General features: G+C 38.8%; 2 protein-coding genes across 3 annotated transcripts in view; one reads left to right on the top strand and one right to left on the bottom strand.

The window, feature by feature from the left end:
• Positions 1-5822, top strand: part of sema3gb (sema domain, immunoglobulin domain (Ig), short basic domain, secreted, (semaphorin) 3Gb) — a 33190-nt gene extending 27368 nt beyond the window's left edge. Inside the window, exons 6-18 of one of the 2 annotated variants that reach the window (XM_077223532.1) lie at positions 109-202; positions 1187-1306; positions 1401-1546; positions 1690-1804; positions 1903-1972; positions 2903-3047; positions 3146-3368; positions 3529-3617; positions 3741-3782; positions 4005-4162; positions 4407-4474; positions 4565-4689; positions 5297-5822. In XM_077223532.1, coding sequence (XP_077079647.1) covers positions 109-202; positions 1187-1306; positions 1401-1546; positions 1690-1804; positions 1903-1972; positions 2903-3047; positions 3146-3368; positions 3529-3617; positions 3741-3782; positions 4005-4162; positions 4407-4474; positions 4565-4689; positions 5297-5707 — 1806 coding nt within the window. In that variant the 3' untranslated portion in view covers positions 5708-5822. Of the gene's footprint in view, positions 1-108; positions 203-1186; positions 1307-1400; positions 1547-1689; positions 1805-1902; positions 1973-2902; positions 3048-3145; positions 3369-3528; positions 3618-3740; positions 3783-4004; positions 4163-4406; positions 4475-4561; positions 4690-5296 lie in introns of both variants that reach the window. The other variant, XM_077223531.1, reaches the window with a different exon arrangement.
• A 4125-nt stretch (positions 5823-9947) lies between these two features.
• Positions 9948-15078, bottom strand: wasb (WASP actin nucleation promoting factor b). Its single transcript, XM_077223541.1, has 12 exons — positions 14769-15078; positions 13895-14035; positions 13487-13573; positions 13171-13267; positions 13054-13080; positions 12941-12976; positions 12403-12598; positions 12270-12312; positions 11982-12135; positions 11082-11476; positions 10862-10970; positions 9948-10140 (listed from the first exon to the last, which is right to left on the bottom strand). Exons 1-12 carry the CDS (start codon positions 14868-14870, stop codon positions 10085-10087), a joined length of 1443 nt encoding a protein of 480 aa, XP_077079656.1. The 5' UTR covers positions 14871-15078; the 3' UTR covers positions 9948-10084.

Here is a 15078-nt window from a genome sequence, read left to right as displayed (position 1 = left end):
GTGTGTGTGTGTGTGTGTGTGTGTGTGTGTGTGTGTGTGTGTGTGTGTGTGTGTGTGTGTGTGTGTGTGTGTGTGTGTGTGTGTGTGTGTGTGTGTGTGTGTGTGTAGGAATACCTCTTCCGGCTTGTTCCTGGTTATGTGGATTCTGGAAAAGGAAAGTCTCCTTATGATCCCCGGCAGGAGAACGCAGCAGCTCTAATCAGTGAGATCTCTTTCTCTCCTTCTCTCTTTCTCTCTCTCTCTCTCTCTCTCTCCTCCACTCCCTCTGTCTCTCAATACAAAAGCATGTAGTCAATCTCTATGAGATTTTGCTCTAAAATAGCCTATTTTATAAATGTATTAAATGTATTTTACTGTAATTGTGATCAATGTAATGCATCCTTGTTGAATGAAAGTATTTTTTTTTTTTAAAGTTGCCAGTGCCAGCTTTTTTGATCATTTTAACCAAAGTTTCATGGCTCCCAGAATATTTTGTTGTACAAATATCTGAATGTATCAAAAGAAAGAACAGAGTCTCTGCTTTAAAAAAAAAATTATTATAGCTTCATGCGTTCTCTTTTTTTTTTTAACACTTGAATGTGGGTTTCATAAAAAAGCAGCATTTTGAGCAAAACCCTGAAAAAAATCCAGTTTTTGTCAAAGGCTACGTCTGGATCGGACTCAGTGATTAAAATCATAGATTGGGTAGAACAAGTCCACCAACACCGCACAGCACTGTAGCTCATCCTGAGTCGACATTTCATTCAGTAACATTAGGCAGTTTTGATTTATGTTTGTTTAATGTTGATGATTGCGTTATTTTACATATGCATGCTTAAATATACTATCTTTTGTCAGAAGATGTGTAAAGGCCGTATAACAGTGAAAACACAGAAAATCAGAAAATTCCGTCAATGGCGGGGAAGCATTTTCACATAAATGACTAACAATTCCGTCAATGGCGGGGAAGCATTTTCACATAAATGACTAACAATTCCGTCAATGGCGGGGAAAGAGTTAAAAGTACTGCAGTCATGGAAATTAATTTGTCAAAAAGTGTGGGAACTATTCTGTTACTTCTGCACTTCAACTTGTATGAGAATCCTCTAGCAGTAGAAATGGGCAGTATAAATTTAGCCAGTCTTCATCCATCATAAGCTCTCTCTCTTGCCACATTACTCTCATTCTACTGTTTTTTTTTTTTCAGATGGGAACCTGTATGCTGGGGTACATGTGGACTTTATGGGTACAGATCCAGCCATCTTCAGAACCTTGGGAGACCGTCCCGCTGTCAGAACCGAACAGTACGACTCCCGATGGCTGAACGGTACGATACGAGCTAAGGAGTGAAGTGATTCAATTGAAAAGACAGACAGTTGACAAATTTTATCGCTTTACAAATCTTTTTATCTCTCCATCAGAGCCAGTGTTTATAAAAATCCAGAAGATTCCAGACAGTGCAGAGAAGAATGATGATAAGCTTTACTTCTTTTTTCGGGAGAAGAGTTTAGATGCTGCGGGGGGCAGCGCTCCGAGCGTCATCGCGAGAGTTGGCCGAGTCTGTCTGGTGGGAAAATCCAGATGCTAGACAAAAGACCTGTCTACTTAAGCCACTTAATAATCAACTTTTAATCATGATTATTTTTTTGTCATGTAAATCAGATTTGTTTAAAGTCTAATCTTCTATCTGTTTGTGTGCTGTCCCTTCAGAATGATGATGGAGGTCAAAGGTCACTTGTGAATAAGTGGACGACGTTCCTCAAAGCACGACTGGTCTGTTCTGTGATTGGTGCAGACGGTGTTGAGACTTACTTTGATGAACTGAGTATGGCATATGTTTTTCTCTCCTCCTTGATCACAACATGTCCGTGATCTGCTCTCTGTTTGTCTGTCTCTGATGCCTGATATCTGTTTGTTTTAAAGGAGACGTTTTTATCCAGAGGACCCATGATGAACGGAACCCCATCGTGTATGCTGTGTTCTCCACAGCTGGGTGAGATAATCTCTCATGCAAACATATGAAATACTTACAGCACCGTTCAAAGGTTTGGGGTCATTATGTTATGCACTTTTTTGTTGTTGTTGACAGAAATCAATCGTTTTTTCAGCAAGGATGCATTAAATTTATCAAAAAGCGACAGTACAAATTATTACAGTGTTACAAAAAAATTCAGATAAATGTGTTTCTTTTGATCTATTCATCAAAGACTCGTTAAAAAAAAATTCACAACTGTTCTTATTATTGATAATAATAAGAAATGTTTCTTGAGCAGCAAATCAGCATATTAGAATGATTTCTGGAGGATCATGTGACACTGAAGACTGGAGTAATGATGCTGAAAATATAAGCATGAGAGACTTTTTCTTCCCCAAAACCAAATAAAAAATCTTCTCCAGCTCAAACTTTTGAACGGTGGTGTAAGTACACAGGAGCATTTTTGTAGTCTAGACATCTTTTAATTATAGATTTAAATTGACAGTTGACCCCAAAATAAAAAAAAATCTGTAATTTACGCACACTCTATTATTCCAAACTCTTATGACTTCCTTTCTTGCAAGGAACACCCACTTAGTTTTTTTTAGTTTTTTTTTTACAATAAATATTTTCTCCTGTGGACATATTGAAAACTTATTGTGCACAAAGCAAATAAAATTACTTTTCTAGTAATTTTCTATGTTTTTAGAGCTTGACAGTCTCCAGTTTCTTTTGTTGTGTGTAAAAGTTGTGTGCCTTTGACAATGTTATTTGAATGTGAAGCAATACATATTATAAAATTCACAAAAGCAAGTAAAATAGAATTAACCAATATGAATTAAAAGATCAAATATTATTTGAAGAAAAAAAAGTTATATTCCTTCAACTTAGTGTTTATATTGATTATCTTGTTAAGTTATGATGCCAATTCTCTCTGTTCCTCTCCAGCTCCGTTTTTAAAGGCTCTGCTGTGTGTGTTTACTCAATGGCTGACATCAGAAATGTCTTCAATGGACCCTTCTCTCACAAACACGGTCACAACTATCAGTGGACACCCTACACTGGCAAAATCCCTTACCCTCGCCCAGGGACTGTGAGTAGGCTATTGCTTATGAAAACCAGTTTGATATCATATTGTTGATTCTTTGTTGTTATCCAATTCATTTTTGCTCTTTTTGCTTTATTGTTTAGTGTCCTGGAGGAACCTTCACCCCTGATCTCCACACCACTAAGGCCTTCTCTGACGAGGCTGTAAACTTTGTACGCGCCCATCCGCTGATGTATCAACCTATATATCCGATACACAAGCGCCCCCTGGTGGTCAGGACTGGAGTTGATTACCGATTTACCACCATTGCTGTGGACCTGGTGGATGCTGTGGATGGAAGATACGAGGTGCTCTTCCTGGGCACAGGTTAGACATATTTGACCATGTCTGATTCTTCCTATTTTGTTAAATCCTGGAAGATCATGTGAAGGTGCACTGTTGCTACATGAACTGCCTAATTTTCAAAATGTATAAAAAGATGTTGGCCAATCTCACAGCTTTACTTCTGATTCTCTTTGAACTTTAGATCGTGGAACAGTACAGAAGGTGATTGTCTTACCAAAAGACATCAGCACAACAGAAGAGCTCGTTTTGGAAGAAGTTGAGGTTTTTAAGGTACACAAATACAGATTTTTCCAGACTTTTTGCTGTTACATAAACTCGTGGGTGGAAAATACCCTTAAAATACCATAATGCAGGATTTTAAACGATGTTAATTTTTCCTTCTAATTTTTTCAGACTCCAGCAGGTGTCAAAACCCTGAAGATTTCTACTAAAAGGGTAGAAAATTACCTATTTTTAATAATACTACATGCATAAAACCAGTGTTGTTTTAGTAATATTGATAAACTATTATATTTTTTGTTTATATTTTGAATTAGACTTTATTTTATATTTTCAGTTTTATTTTCATTTGTAAAAGTTTTTGTAATATACTTGTCCATTTTATTAGATTTTTGTGCTGTTTCTAAACCTTTTCTCTTACTCACTTGCGGTTTACAGCAACAGTTGTACGTGTCCTCAGAAAGGGGTCTTACCCAGGTGTCCCTGCACAGGTGTGCCGTTTATGGCAAGGCCTGTTCGGACTGCTGTCTGGCCCGAGACCCTTACTGTGCCTGGGATGGAGAACACTGCTCTGCTTTCACCCCGGCTACCAAGAGGTCAGAGTGCATTCATTTACCCTAACAGGTGGTGCATGATCCTAAATGTGTGTGTGTGTGATATCTAGACTTCATTACCGGCCCATTTTTATACTGATCACACTGTCAATTAATGTATGGCAACATTTGGATATTGCTCTTTAACAGAACTACTGAACCATTACAAAATAAAGAGAAAAGTTTATGCCACAGTAAAAATAGTCCATAAGCTTTTAACCATAACCATCTGTGAATGAATCCTTAGGAGAAGCAGAAGGCAAGATATCAAACACGGAGATCCCTTAAGGCAGTGCAGAGGATTCAACGCTAAAGGTTTGTAAACAGCCTTTTATATGATCTTGAGTAACAAAGCTAGAGATCTTTAGAAACTTGAATATGGCCCTTCTCTGACGCTCTCAGTAGAAAAGCGTCTGAGGGAGACGGTCCAGTTTGGGGTTGAGGGGAGCAGCACGTTCCTGGAGTGCCAGCCGCGGTCCCCACAGGCCACCGTCAAATGGCTCTACCAGAAGGACGGCAAGCGAAAAGCAGTAAGACGCTCGTGTTACCATTCTCTCTTTTTAAAGAGATTGTTCAGCCGAAAATGCTAATTCTGACATCATTTACCTGCATTGTACTAAAATTCTGTATAATTTATGGTAAAAAACTAAAATAAAAACTGGCAGCTGTAGTTGCCAGAACTTTAGAAATGTGGCAGCAACATTTTAGGTTATGAATATAACTTGAATTTACAGTACAAAAAAACAACAACATTTTATTAACTGGTGTAATGTTAATATCCCAACCTAATGAAGTACTAAAATCAGTTTTGTACCTTTATAATACACTGACAACCACCAAAAAGCAAAGGTTGCCATGTGTAGAAGTAAATCTCATCATAAGTAGCTTTTCCAGAAGGTGCTCTCACGAGACTCTCATGTCGTTACAAAACTGCATGACTTTATTTCTTTTGTGGAACACAAAAGATGTTTTGAAAAATTTTCTCAGGTTTTTGTTTTTTTGTATTACAATGAAAGTCACTGGGCTCCAATGTTGTTTTGGACCCCATTGACTTGCATTGACAAATTATTTAAAATATCTCCTTTGTGTTTCGCCTCATTAATTTAGAGGACATAAAAGACTCCTTTTCTTTTTCAGCTCAATCGAGACAAAGAGGTCTTGAAGACCGGGCATGGCATCCTGCTGAAATCTCTCGCCCAATCGGATGCTGGCCTTTACCACTGCCTGGCAACTGAGAACAACTTCAAACACACCATGGCACGCATCTCCCTACGTATCCTGGACCGGGAGATTGTGGAGGCGCTGACCGAGTCGGACGTCTCTGTAGAACCAGAGCACCGCCGCCACCATTCCCATCACCACCCTCCGCCCCCTCCCCCTCAGTCCCACCCACCTCAACTCCAGCTCCATCCGCAGCCTGAAGTGCGTCTCATCAACCAGTACTGCCAGTCCTACAGGCAGCAGATACAAAGCCAACCACACAAAGCCAAACGCAACAACCGCAGGCACACAGGAGAACAGGAAGAGGAGGAGCTGCTGGAGCAGTGAATGGTACAGCATCTGGGACCTTGTTGACCTTTTCCAGTCCATGTGCCCCATCATTATGAACTCCCTCCAGGCAAACTCCTATTCAGTCCCTTTAATAAAATGATTCATTAACTTAGATTGATTCAATTGATTCATTAGATGCATCAGACTGTGTCTGAACTAAATAGATTTTCATTTTGAGGTACAGTTTGATGCACTTAGCTCCCCTAACTAATATAAATCTTGCCTTGGTGTGCTCACTTCCATAGTTAGTGTTAAACTACTCTGTTTTTGAAATAAATTCTTTAAAACATTCAGCCGCACCAGCAAAACTACTGCCGTATTATGTAAAATATAAGCTATTCCCTTTTAAGATTCAGTACACAGATGACTGCAGTGCAAATGGTATCAGAAACATTCGAAAATATGTTTTTGCTTTGCATTATTTAGGCATCAAAAGGTTGAATTTAATGATCGCAGATTCAGTCAGGCATCTCTAAACACCCGGAATATTAAATGCAGGATTGGAAATGGAAATATACATACATACATACACTCGCCTAAAGGATTATTAGGAACACCATACTAATACTGTGTTTGACCACCTTTCGCCTTCAGAACTGCCTTAATTCTACGTCGCACTGATTCAACGAGGTGCTGAAAGCATTCTTTAGAAATGTTGGCCCATATTGATAGGATAGCATCTTGCAGTTGATGGAGATTTGTGGGATGCACATCCAGGGCACGAAGCTCCCGTTCCACCACATCCCAAAAATGCTCTATTGGGTTGAGATCTGGTGACTGTGGGAGCCATTTTAGTACAGTGAACTTATTGTCAAGTTCAAGAAACCAATTTGAAATGATTCGAGCTTTGTGACATGGTGCATTATCCTGCTGGAAGTAGCCATCAGAGGATGGGTACATGGTGGCCATAAAGGGATGGACATGGTCAGAAACAATGCTCAGGTAGGCCGTTGCATATAAACGATACCCAATTGGTACTAAGGGGCCTAAAGTGTGCCAAGAAAACATCCCCCACACCATTACACCACCACCACCAGCCTGCACAGTGGTAACAAGGCATGATGGATCCATGTTCTCATTCTGTTTACGCCAAATTCTAACTCTACCATCTGAATGTCTCAACAGAAATCGAGACTCATCAGACCAGGCAACATTTTTCCAGGCTTCAACTGTCCAATTTTGGTGAGCTCTTGCAAATTGTAGCCTCTTTTTTCTATTTGTAGTGGAGATGAGTGGTACCCGGTGGGGTCTTCTGCTGTTGTAGCCCATCCGCCTGAAAATCCCAGTAACTGAGCAGATTGTGAAATACTCAGACTGGCCCATCTGGCACCAACAACCATGCCACGCTCAAAATTGCTTAAATCACCTTTCTTTCCCATTCTGACATTCAGTTTGGAGTTCAGGAGATTGTCTTGACCAGGACCACACCCCTAAATGCATTGAAGCAACTGCCATGTGATTGGTTGATTAGATAATTTCATTAATGAGAAAATGAACAGGTGTTCCTAATAATCCTTTAGGTGAGTGTGTATATATATATATATATATTCTATTTCAAACATAAAAATGGAAAGTGATTTCTTGATCCATGACAGAAATTGAAAGCCTAGAATTGATAAGCAACTTCCACAGAAAGTGATAATTCTGTATCATTTGCATGGTTAAACATGTTGTTTCAGAAAAAAACTTTAGATTGATTGTGAATTAAAAATGATTGAAAATAACAATGTTAGTCATTAGATTAAAAATACATTTAAAAAAATTTTTTTACATTTCAAATATGTGGATTATCAAAATAATTATCTAATACAAAAAATATTATAATATTGTTAAAATTAATATAAAATGTTGTCTTCTTTTTGTTGTGGAACAAGCCGCTCTGATTGGATCATTGCCCTGGAAATTTTTGTGTTTTATTAGGACAATAATGTGGACCAAAATGAAAGTCATGGGATTTGCAAAAATCTAAATGTTTATAGAAATTGTGCATCAGAATCTCCCCCTTGTAATGAATGAAAAAAGAATTGGCTGTAGTGTGAAAAGCCTCGATACGTACTTCACATTGCAGTTGAAATTTTTCATCTTTGAATGTGAAAGCAACCAAAATACAAGTTCGTTATCCTCTTGTTTTGTCTAGTATTGTTCGTCCCCCAACAAACGGAGCTTGCCTGATTTTAACTGCTGTATATAGATACAGTTTTTCAGTCTGGTCTTTTCTATCTTTGACTCTAGACTCTGATGAAATGTAGTCGGACCACTAAAAACATTCTCATTCTCAATCCATAATCAAATCATGTTGTATTCCACGGTTTGTCAATGGTGATATGTGGTCATGTTTTTTGCTCGTGTATAAACACAGTATCTGTGCTTTGTGTTGTGTGACAATGACACATGTACATAGAAAATGTATGTATTTGACTAGTCACTGGTCAGGATTAAAAACTAACCTCCTCTCTTTCCTCATCTCTCCCGTGACCCTCTTTCTCTGTTTCTTTCACCCACACCATACAACATATTTATTGTGAGAGTGTACATATTCATGTGAGTTGTGCTCTTTGGTGGTGGGACAGGGCTGGTTTTGATGGAAGTTGTCATTTTATGTATTGTTTATTAACAGGACCAGGACACATGGAGAGATGCTGATGAGAAAGAGGTAGATGTTTTTGGAGCAATTGTAATTAGTTAATTAGTATTTTAACAATGAAACGCATTTAAATTAACCTTGAGGTTCTCAAGAAAAAAATGGGTAAAAATGGGTAAAAAATCAGGTCATGGTTATGGTTAAAATCAGGTCAGGTCATCAGTTGGCATGAAATGTGAACTGTGGAAATGTACTAAGTTTTGGGGGGCACAAAACACAAACTTGAGTGTTTCAAGCCAGAAATGTCTACCTCTTTTAGCACTTTCTATGGAAAATCACTTAGCACCAAACTAAAGGACAAAGGCAAAGAAAATGTGTTGTATAGTTTTCTTCTGTAAAAATCTACTTTGTCTGGCCCACTAATGTCATTATGTTTTAAAGGATAAGAGACTCTTTCTCTTCATTGGGTGTTTGTGGCATATTTATAATGAAAGCGCTCAATGAAGCGCTCCGTGGTTTTAACCCCAGACATGTTATCTGGTCTCGACGGGTGGAGAACAAACTCTAAAGTCCAAAACCACATTTCGTTCCTCTCCACAGAGATGTTATTGTGCAAAATGACAACCGAGTCTGTCTCTGAGGAACTTTAATGCCACATAGACTTTCTTTGTCCTGTCATGTCTTTCTTTTGGTGTTGGCTGTTGAACTAAAAAGAAATTTCCTAAATATGGTTGCTTCCTGAATATTTCCTCTTTGTATTTACAGATGTTTGTGTAGGTTCATGTTAATGTGATTTTTTTTTTTTTTTTTTTTTTGTGTGATAAATATTATTTTATTATCATGGTATTCTGGGGCTTGGGAGTCCTATAGGTGTTTTTTAAAGCAATAACAATAAACTGCTGTTTTTTGTTTTTATCCAGTTTTTTTCTGTCTGAACACCTGACCTGTTTTTATTTTATATTAATATAATGCATTAACCCCCTGTTTCACAGACAAGGCTTAAGCCTATAGTCCTGGATTAATATGCATGTTTTAACTGAAAGCAATTTGCACTGACTTATTTTAAAATATGTCAGTTCCATTGTTTTGTCTCAAGATGCAGACCAGTGTTTTTTTTTTCTAAGGCACGTTTAAAAAAGCTACATAAAAGTCCTAATTATATTATATGTACAGTATATAATATACAATACTGTACATTATACTTAATTTAATTATATTTCAAAAATGTTTTTAAAACGTTACAAAGATTACAAGAATACTTTTTAAACTGTTAAACTTGTACTTCCAGATTAGTCCTATAGGGGGAGGTGATATATATGGAGATGCTATCCTATGCAGCCATAAAACTTGATATATCTTACCTTGACAAGAATAACATTACTGGGTTTGTGGTTAAGGGAGAGAGATTTGGAAAAAACAGTTGTTGAGTTAAAAGTATGCACAAACCGAAGGAAATATCCAACATAAAGCTGTGGTTAAGCTTGGCGGTCCGACTGTTTGGATGAAACCTAACACCACTCCTGGTTAGGCTCAACTGAAGTTCCTTCTTCCTGAATAAACTCACATTGAACTACTGCTGCACAAAGAAGACAGAACAGTCTTTGAAACGAGTGAGACGAACTGCAAAACGGGCATGAAATCTAGTCATTATCAGAGTTCAGTTTATATTGCTTTATTTGATTTCCAGTAGGCTAGATCCTCAGATCATTCAGTGCGACTTTAATCTGGAATACAAGATTTCCACTGAGCGTCAGAAATGGCAGAAATGTGTGAACCAAGAGCAGAGAGAAGCATTAGTCGTCCCATTCATCCTCTTCCTCTTCGTCACCACCATCTTCTTCTTCATCATCTGAAATAAATTCAAAGAAATATAACATAGTCTACATAAAATAACTACAAGAATCAGTGAATCACTAGCACATGAAAGTAGTGTTAGGGGTAACACATTACAATTAAGTAACGTAATCAGATACTTTTTTCGAGTAACTAAAAAAGTAACACACTACTTATGTATTTTACAACTAAATATCTGAGATACTTATTCAAATGAGTAATGCAAGTCACTTAGTTTTCCCATTTATTGACTGACACCTCTCCTGTTTTTATGTTGAGAGATATCGAGAGTAAGTGCATAGGAGTTGTGTGTGCTGTGCAAACATGATGGATATTGTAGTTCTAGACTAAATGTTATAATAACACACAGACCACAGGGTGAGCACCACCTGCTGGCCTCACAGGTTAGTGTGAGTGTTTAGCTCCTAGTTTTCCCAGGAGGTCTCCTATCCAGGGACTGATCAGGCTTAACCCTGCTTAGCTTCAGTGAGCAACCAGTCTTGAGCTACAGGGGGATATGGCTGCTGGCTATGATGTCAGCTCACACACAGTATTTCAGTATTTCTCAAAATGAATGAAAACAGTGAAATGCAAACTGTTGTATGCTTGGTTTTGGTGGAATAGATCTGATACGCTGCTATTATTGCAGAGCAAGTACGGGACTTGCTACTGCCACGAGTCATTCAATAGGTTATCTTTTATAGGTTGAATGTGTAAAAGTTTATTAAACGAGTTACCTGAGGAATGGATAACTTTACTCCTTTTCTGCATCACCATCATCAGAGCTCCCACAATTCCCTCTGAGGACTCATCTTGAGCTGGATTAGAGTCCGGGGAGTCAGGCACCTATGATAAACACCATATAACTGCTCAAAACGTGGTTATTCACAACAAAGCAGAGTATAATGCTTTTATTGAACAAAATGCATTGCGTTTGTGTGAAAATGTCTCACGTACGTTCTTTAGCAATTTACCACGACGAATTTCCTCCAGTAAAGTTCCTCGTCCTCCACCACCAGAGGGGGGAGGAGGAGGTGGAGCTGAGCTGGCAGGGCTACTGCGGAAGTTAGCGGCTGAAGAAGGTGGGGGTGGAGGAGGTGGTGGGGGCGGAGGTGGTGCACCTCCACCCATAGGTGGAGGAGATGGCTTGTGACTGTGGCTAGGTGGTGGTGGCGGGAGAGAGGATGGCAGTGGGGGTGGAGGCCCAGAACGGCCTCCAGGTGGCGGTGGACCACGATGCGGAGGTCCAGGACTGCGCGCAGGAGGTGGAGGGCGTCCGGGTGGGCCTGGCACTGGAGGAAGCCCACCACGGGGTGGAGGAGGTGCAGGGGCAGAACGAGGACCTCCTGGGTCTGGAGGGAGAGAGCCAGAATGGCCCCGAGAAGCATCAGTGAGGGCAACATTGCCCTAAAGTTGCGATGTAATAAAAGTAATGGACATATCTCTTCCATATTGCATTGTACATTCAAGTGAAACGGATTTTCAAAAATGGGAAAAAAGTAGGGCGAGGTTCTGTGATCTGAATGCGAGTTTGCGGCCGATTGTAAGAAAGGGGCCGGGTATAAGCAGACCAAATGATTGGAGAAGTCCAGCAAACATCACCAGAGAGAAGTCATTTGACTGGAAGATCAAGTTTTAACATTTTGATAATAAAAAATTACAAGCTCAAAATAAAATAAATGAAACATTCATGCATGGATGAATCGCTCACAATAATATCAATAAGGTGCATTTATAAAATGTATTTTTTTCATGCTGACCAAAGTGAAATTTCCAAATCAAACTTTTAAATATTGCACACAGAGAGTTAAAATGGTAAAAAAATAAATATTTTATTTTATTTTAAAATTAGCTTACCCTGTTTCCTCATTTCCTCTTTTACTGCATCCAACCCTCCAGATTGCTCGATGAAGTCATAGATTAGCTTAGATGTTTCTTTATCTGCCAGCTGGGCATCACTGATACCAGCACTGTTGAACAGTTTCTTCAGGTCAGGGTCGAGATTGTTGGTCTGGAGGGGCCAAATTCAGTGTTCATATAAATGCTGCTTTTATAACTTTAGAAATGCTATTTGCTATATCAGAATAAGAACAGTTTATGTGACTAAATTTGCTTTATGCATTAAGGAAAAAGGACAATTCTTACATCAAAACCAGAGTTTGGATCCCACCCAATATGAGTGACGTGTCTAAAAAGGCAGGAGAGGCACAGACAGCATCACTTCAAACAGATTGAACAAAAACACAAGGTGAGTGTCCAACTTATGGTGAAACCTTACTTGAATCCACTAGGTGCTCCAATATCTGCTTTAGTGAGCCTTGGGCCTTTCTTCTTTCCCTTTTTGTCTTTTTTGCTTAGTATGGATACTGAAGCTGGTGCGGGGGTCGGCACTGGGGGAGAGCGGTACCTTGATGCAATAATATCTGGGTTCTGGATGTCCACTGTGGTCATTGCACTTGGCTGTGAAACTGGACCTGATTAACAGACATATAGTTGGTTAAACACTTGTATTTATCACTGCATTCAGACCATGTGAACACTTCAGGATGAATTAAAGGGATAGTTCATGCAAAAATGAAAATTATGTCATTGTTTATTGACCCTCTTGTTGTTCCAAATCTGTTTGACTTACTTTTTTCTGCTGAAAATATTTTGGGTAAAAAAAAAACGCTGGGGTATAAAACAACATTGAACCCCTCTGAATTTCATTATATACATTTATATATATAAAAAAAGTGTGTTCCACAGAAGAAAGTCATACAGGTACAAGATAAATGCCTTTATAAATGTCTTTACAGTTTTTAAAAGTGACTCACCATTTGTTGGAGGGATTTGTTGTAGTGCCCGTTTTTCTGTTAGTAAAAATAGTGTCTTAAAATGCTAATTTATAAATTAATAGCAAGTTTCATTTTAAGCTGAAGACACATACCTTCAGATGGAGCATGCTGTCGTTTTTCTAAATATGCATGTATAAAAAAGGAACAAGAATATACTTATAAAATACTCAGAATTCATATAAATATGAATGAGAATGACAGTAACTGACCCTGGCGGTTGAATCTCAGATTAATCTTCTCCTCAGTGACGTTTCTGAACACTTCGGCTTCTGTCTCACTGGCAAAGTTCAAACCTACTTGGCAGTCCTGAGACACAATTAAATTTAATTTAAATTTGTATTAGATCTCTCAGATTGTGAGATTTTGCAGAGAAAAAAAATCGGACAATTTTAAAATCAATTAAAACCTTAAAGAAGACATTCCTGATGATCCCAGTGTGGTCTAATTCAAGCATTTATTTAGACAGTGATTAAAAATGTTGAGTTTTGGCTTGAATTGAAGAATTATAAAGGAGTCTGTACCCACATCAGCTGAAAAACTGTGGAAGAACCTCAATGGACAGGAATATGTCATCTGATTATATAGCTCCTGCTCCCAGACCATTTTACCTTCCTGACAAAAATAAATAAATGAAATGAAAACACGCATAAATACTTATCAGAGTCTAAATGGTGCTACCACAATGTCTCTTTATGAATGTGTTGAGTTGAGCTGCTGTGACTCAGAACTCAAAGCAGAAGTGAATCTTTTTTTAATTTCAGCCTGTTTGGTCACAGGTCATCTTTGGTCGTGCTAACAGAAGTCAGTATAAATTAATTTATCGAGAGCATCTCTATCTGCATAGATGCAAGATGGTTAAACGTTATGTATATAAATTCTGAGCATGTTTGTTAAGGTATTTTTACACTACAGATTCAAATTTGAATTTCTAACCTTTATGTCATAGAGCCGGATGTAATATGAACGTTTAGGATTGTCCTTAATGAAACACACGACTCCTGTGTGTTGAAGACTCCATTGGGTCGGACTGTTAGGAAGAGCCATGTACAACTGAACAACCGCTGTGGCCGTGCTCTGCGTTCACACACACACACACACACACACACACACACACACACACACACACACACACACACACACACACACACACACACACACACACACACACACACACACACACACACACACACACACACACACACACACACACACACACACAATAAACTTACAGAGATGTACATTAATAAAAGATTAATCAGAGAAGAATTACAATTAAAAGCTTGAGGAAAGACATCGGCATCCTCTACAACAACAGGAAGTGGCCTCATACAACATTTCCTGTCACTCTCCAGTTAAACTTTGTAGTCGCAAACATCAATCATCAATACAAACAGGTTAAGAATGTTGTGAAGTGTACATTTGGAAGAAAACAAATTATGCTTTTATGATATTAGAAAATTTCCTGGGTGAATGTAATTGCAAAATCAAAGCACAGTGGATTAAATAGTTTAGCTGTTTGGCTACAGCAAATTCTGTCACCGGTTGTCCTAGACATGTTTTTTGTACAATCTCTTCATCTTTTTCATTTGGCACACAGGAACGCAACAAAAGAACTTGAAAGGCTGAGTGTTACTTTGACCTTTAACTGACATCAACAGTAACAGCTCTAATCTCATGTGACCTCTGCTCCATGTCTCTCCTTTGAGGACTTTCTCTTTTATAACTGATTGATTTCCATCCACAAAATCCTTTGTGGGACAGAATGCCCATCTATGATTGGCCTTCAGATCAAAGTTACTTCACTCACCACACATCTCCTTCCCAGCAGCTCCAGCAGGCGTTCATTCTCCTGGCTGCTGAGGAGAGAACTGGGCATGTTCTCCTGCCCTTTGGTTTTTCCTCTACTCATCTCTCCTTAATCAAATGGACACTTAGATCCTGAGACTCCACGCCTGGGGCCCCAACTCGGCCCACAGTACCTGTCTGAATCCTTTTTGGGACAGGCAAATGATTCGGAGGAACCGTTGCTTCCGTGTTCTAATCTGATTTAAATGCAGCACAGCAAAAGAGAACAGGAAGAACAAAACCACTGCGCAGATCTGCTCTCAGAATGCTGT

The sequence above is a fragment of the Siphateles boraxobius genome, unplaced genomic scaffold (assembly GCF_051911475.1).
Source record: "Siphateles boraxobius isolate OS27281-9 unplaced genomic scaffold, OSU_SipBor_1 9, whole genome shotgun sequence".
NCBI classification, from domain to species: domain Eukaryota; kingdom Metazoa; phylum Chordata; class Actinopteri; order Cypriniformes; family Leuciscidae; genus Siphateles; species Siphateles boraxobius.
The sequence above is the reverse complement of the archived record's forward strand: the minus strand, read 5'-3'. Positions and strand labels throughout refer to the sequence as shown.

Bases quoted from the DNA above. Each gene is read 5' to 3' on its own strand.
- wasb (XM_077223541.1), bottom strand. From the start codon at position 14,870: ATGAGTAGAGGAAAAACCAAAGGGCAGGAGAACATGCCCAGTTCTCTC. The intron at 13,081-13,170 runs GTCAGTTACTGT...ATGCATATTTAG, and splicing joins TCTGAGATTCAACCGCCAGG to AAAAACGACAGCATGCTCCA. The intron at 12,313-12,402 runs GTAAGGTTTCAC...CTGCCTTTTTAG, and splicing joins GGAGCACCTAGTGGATTCAA to ACACGTCACTCATATTGGGT.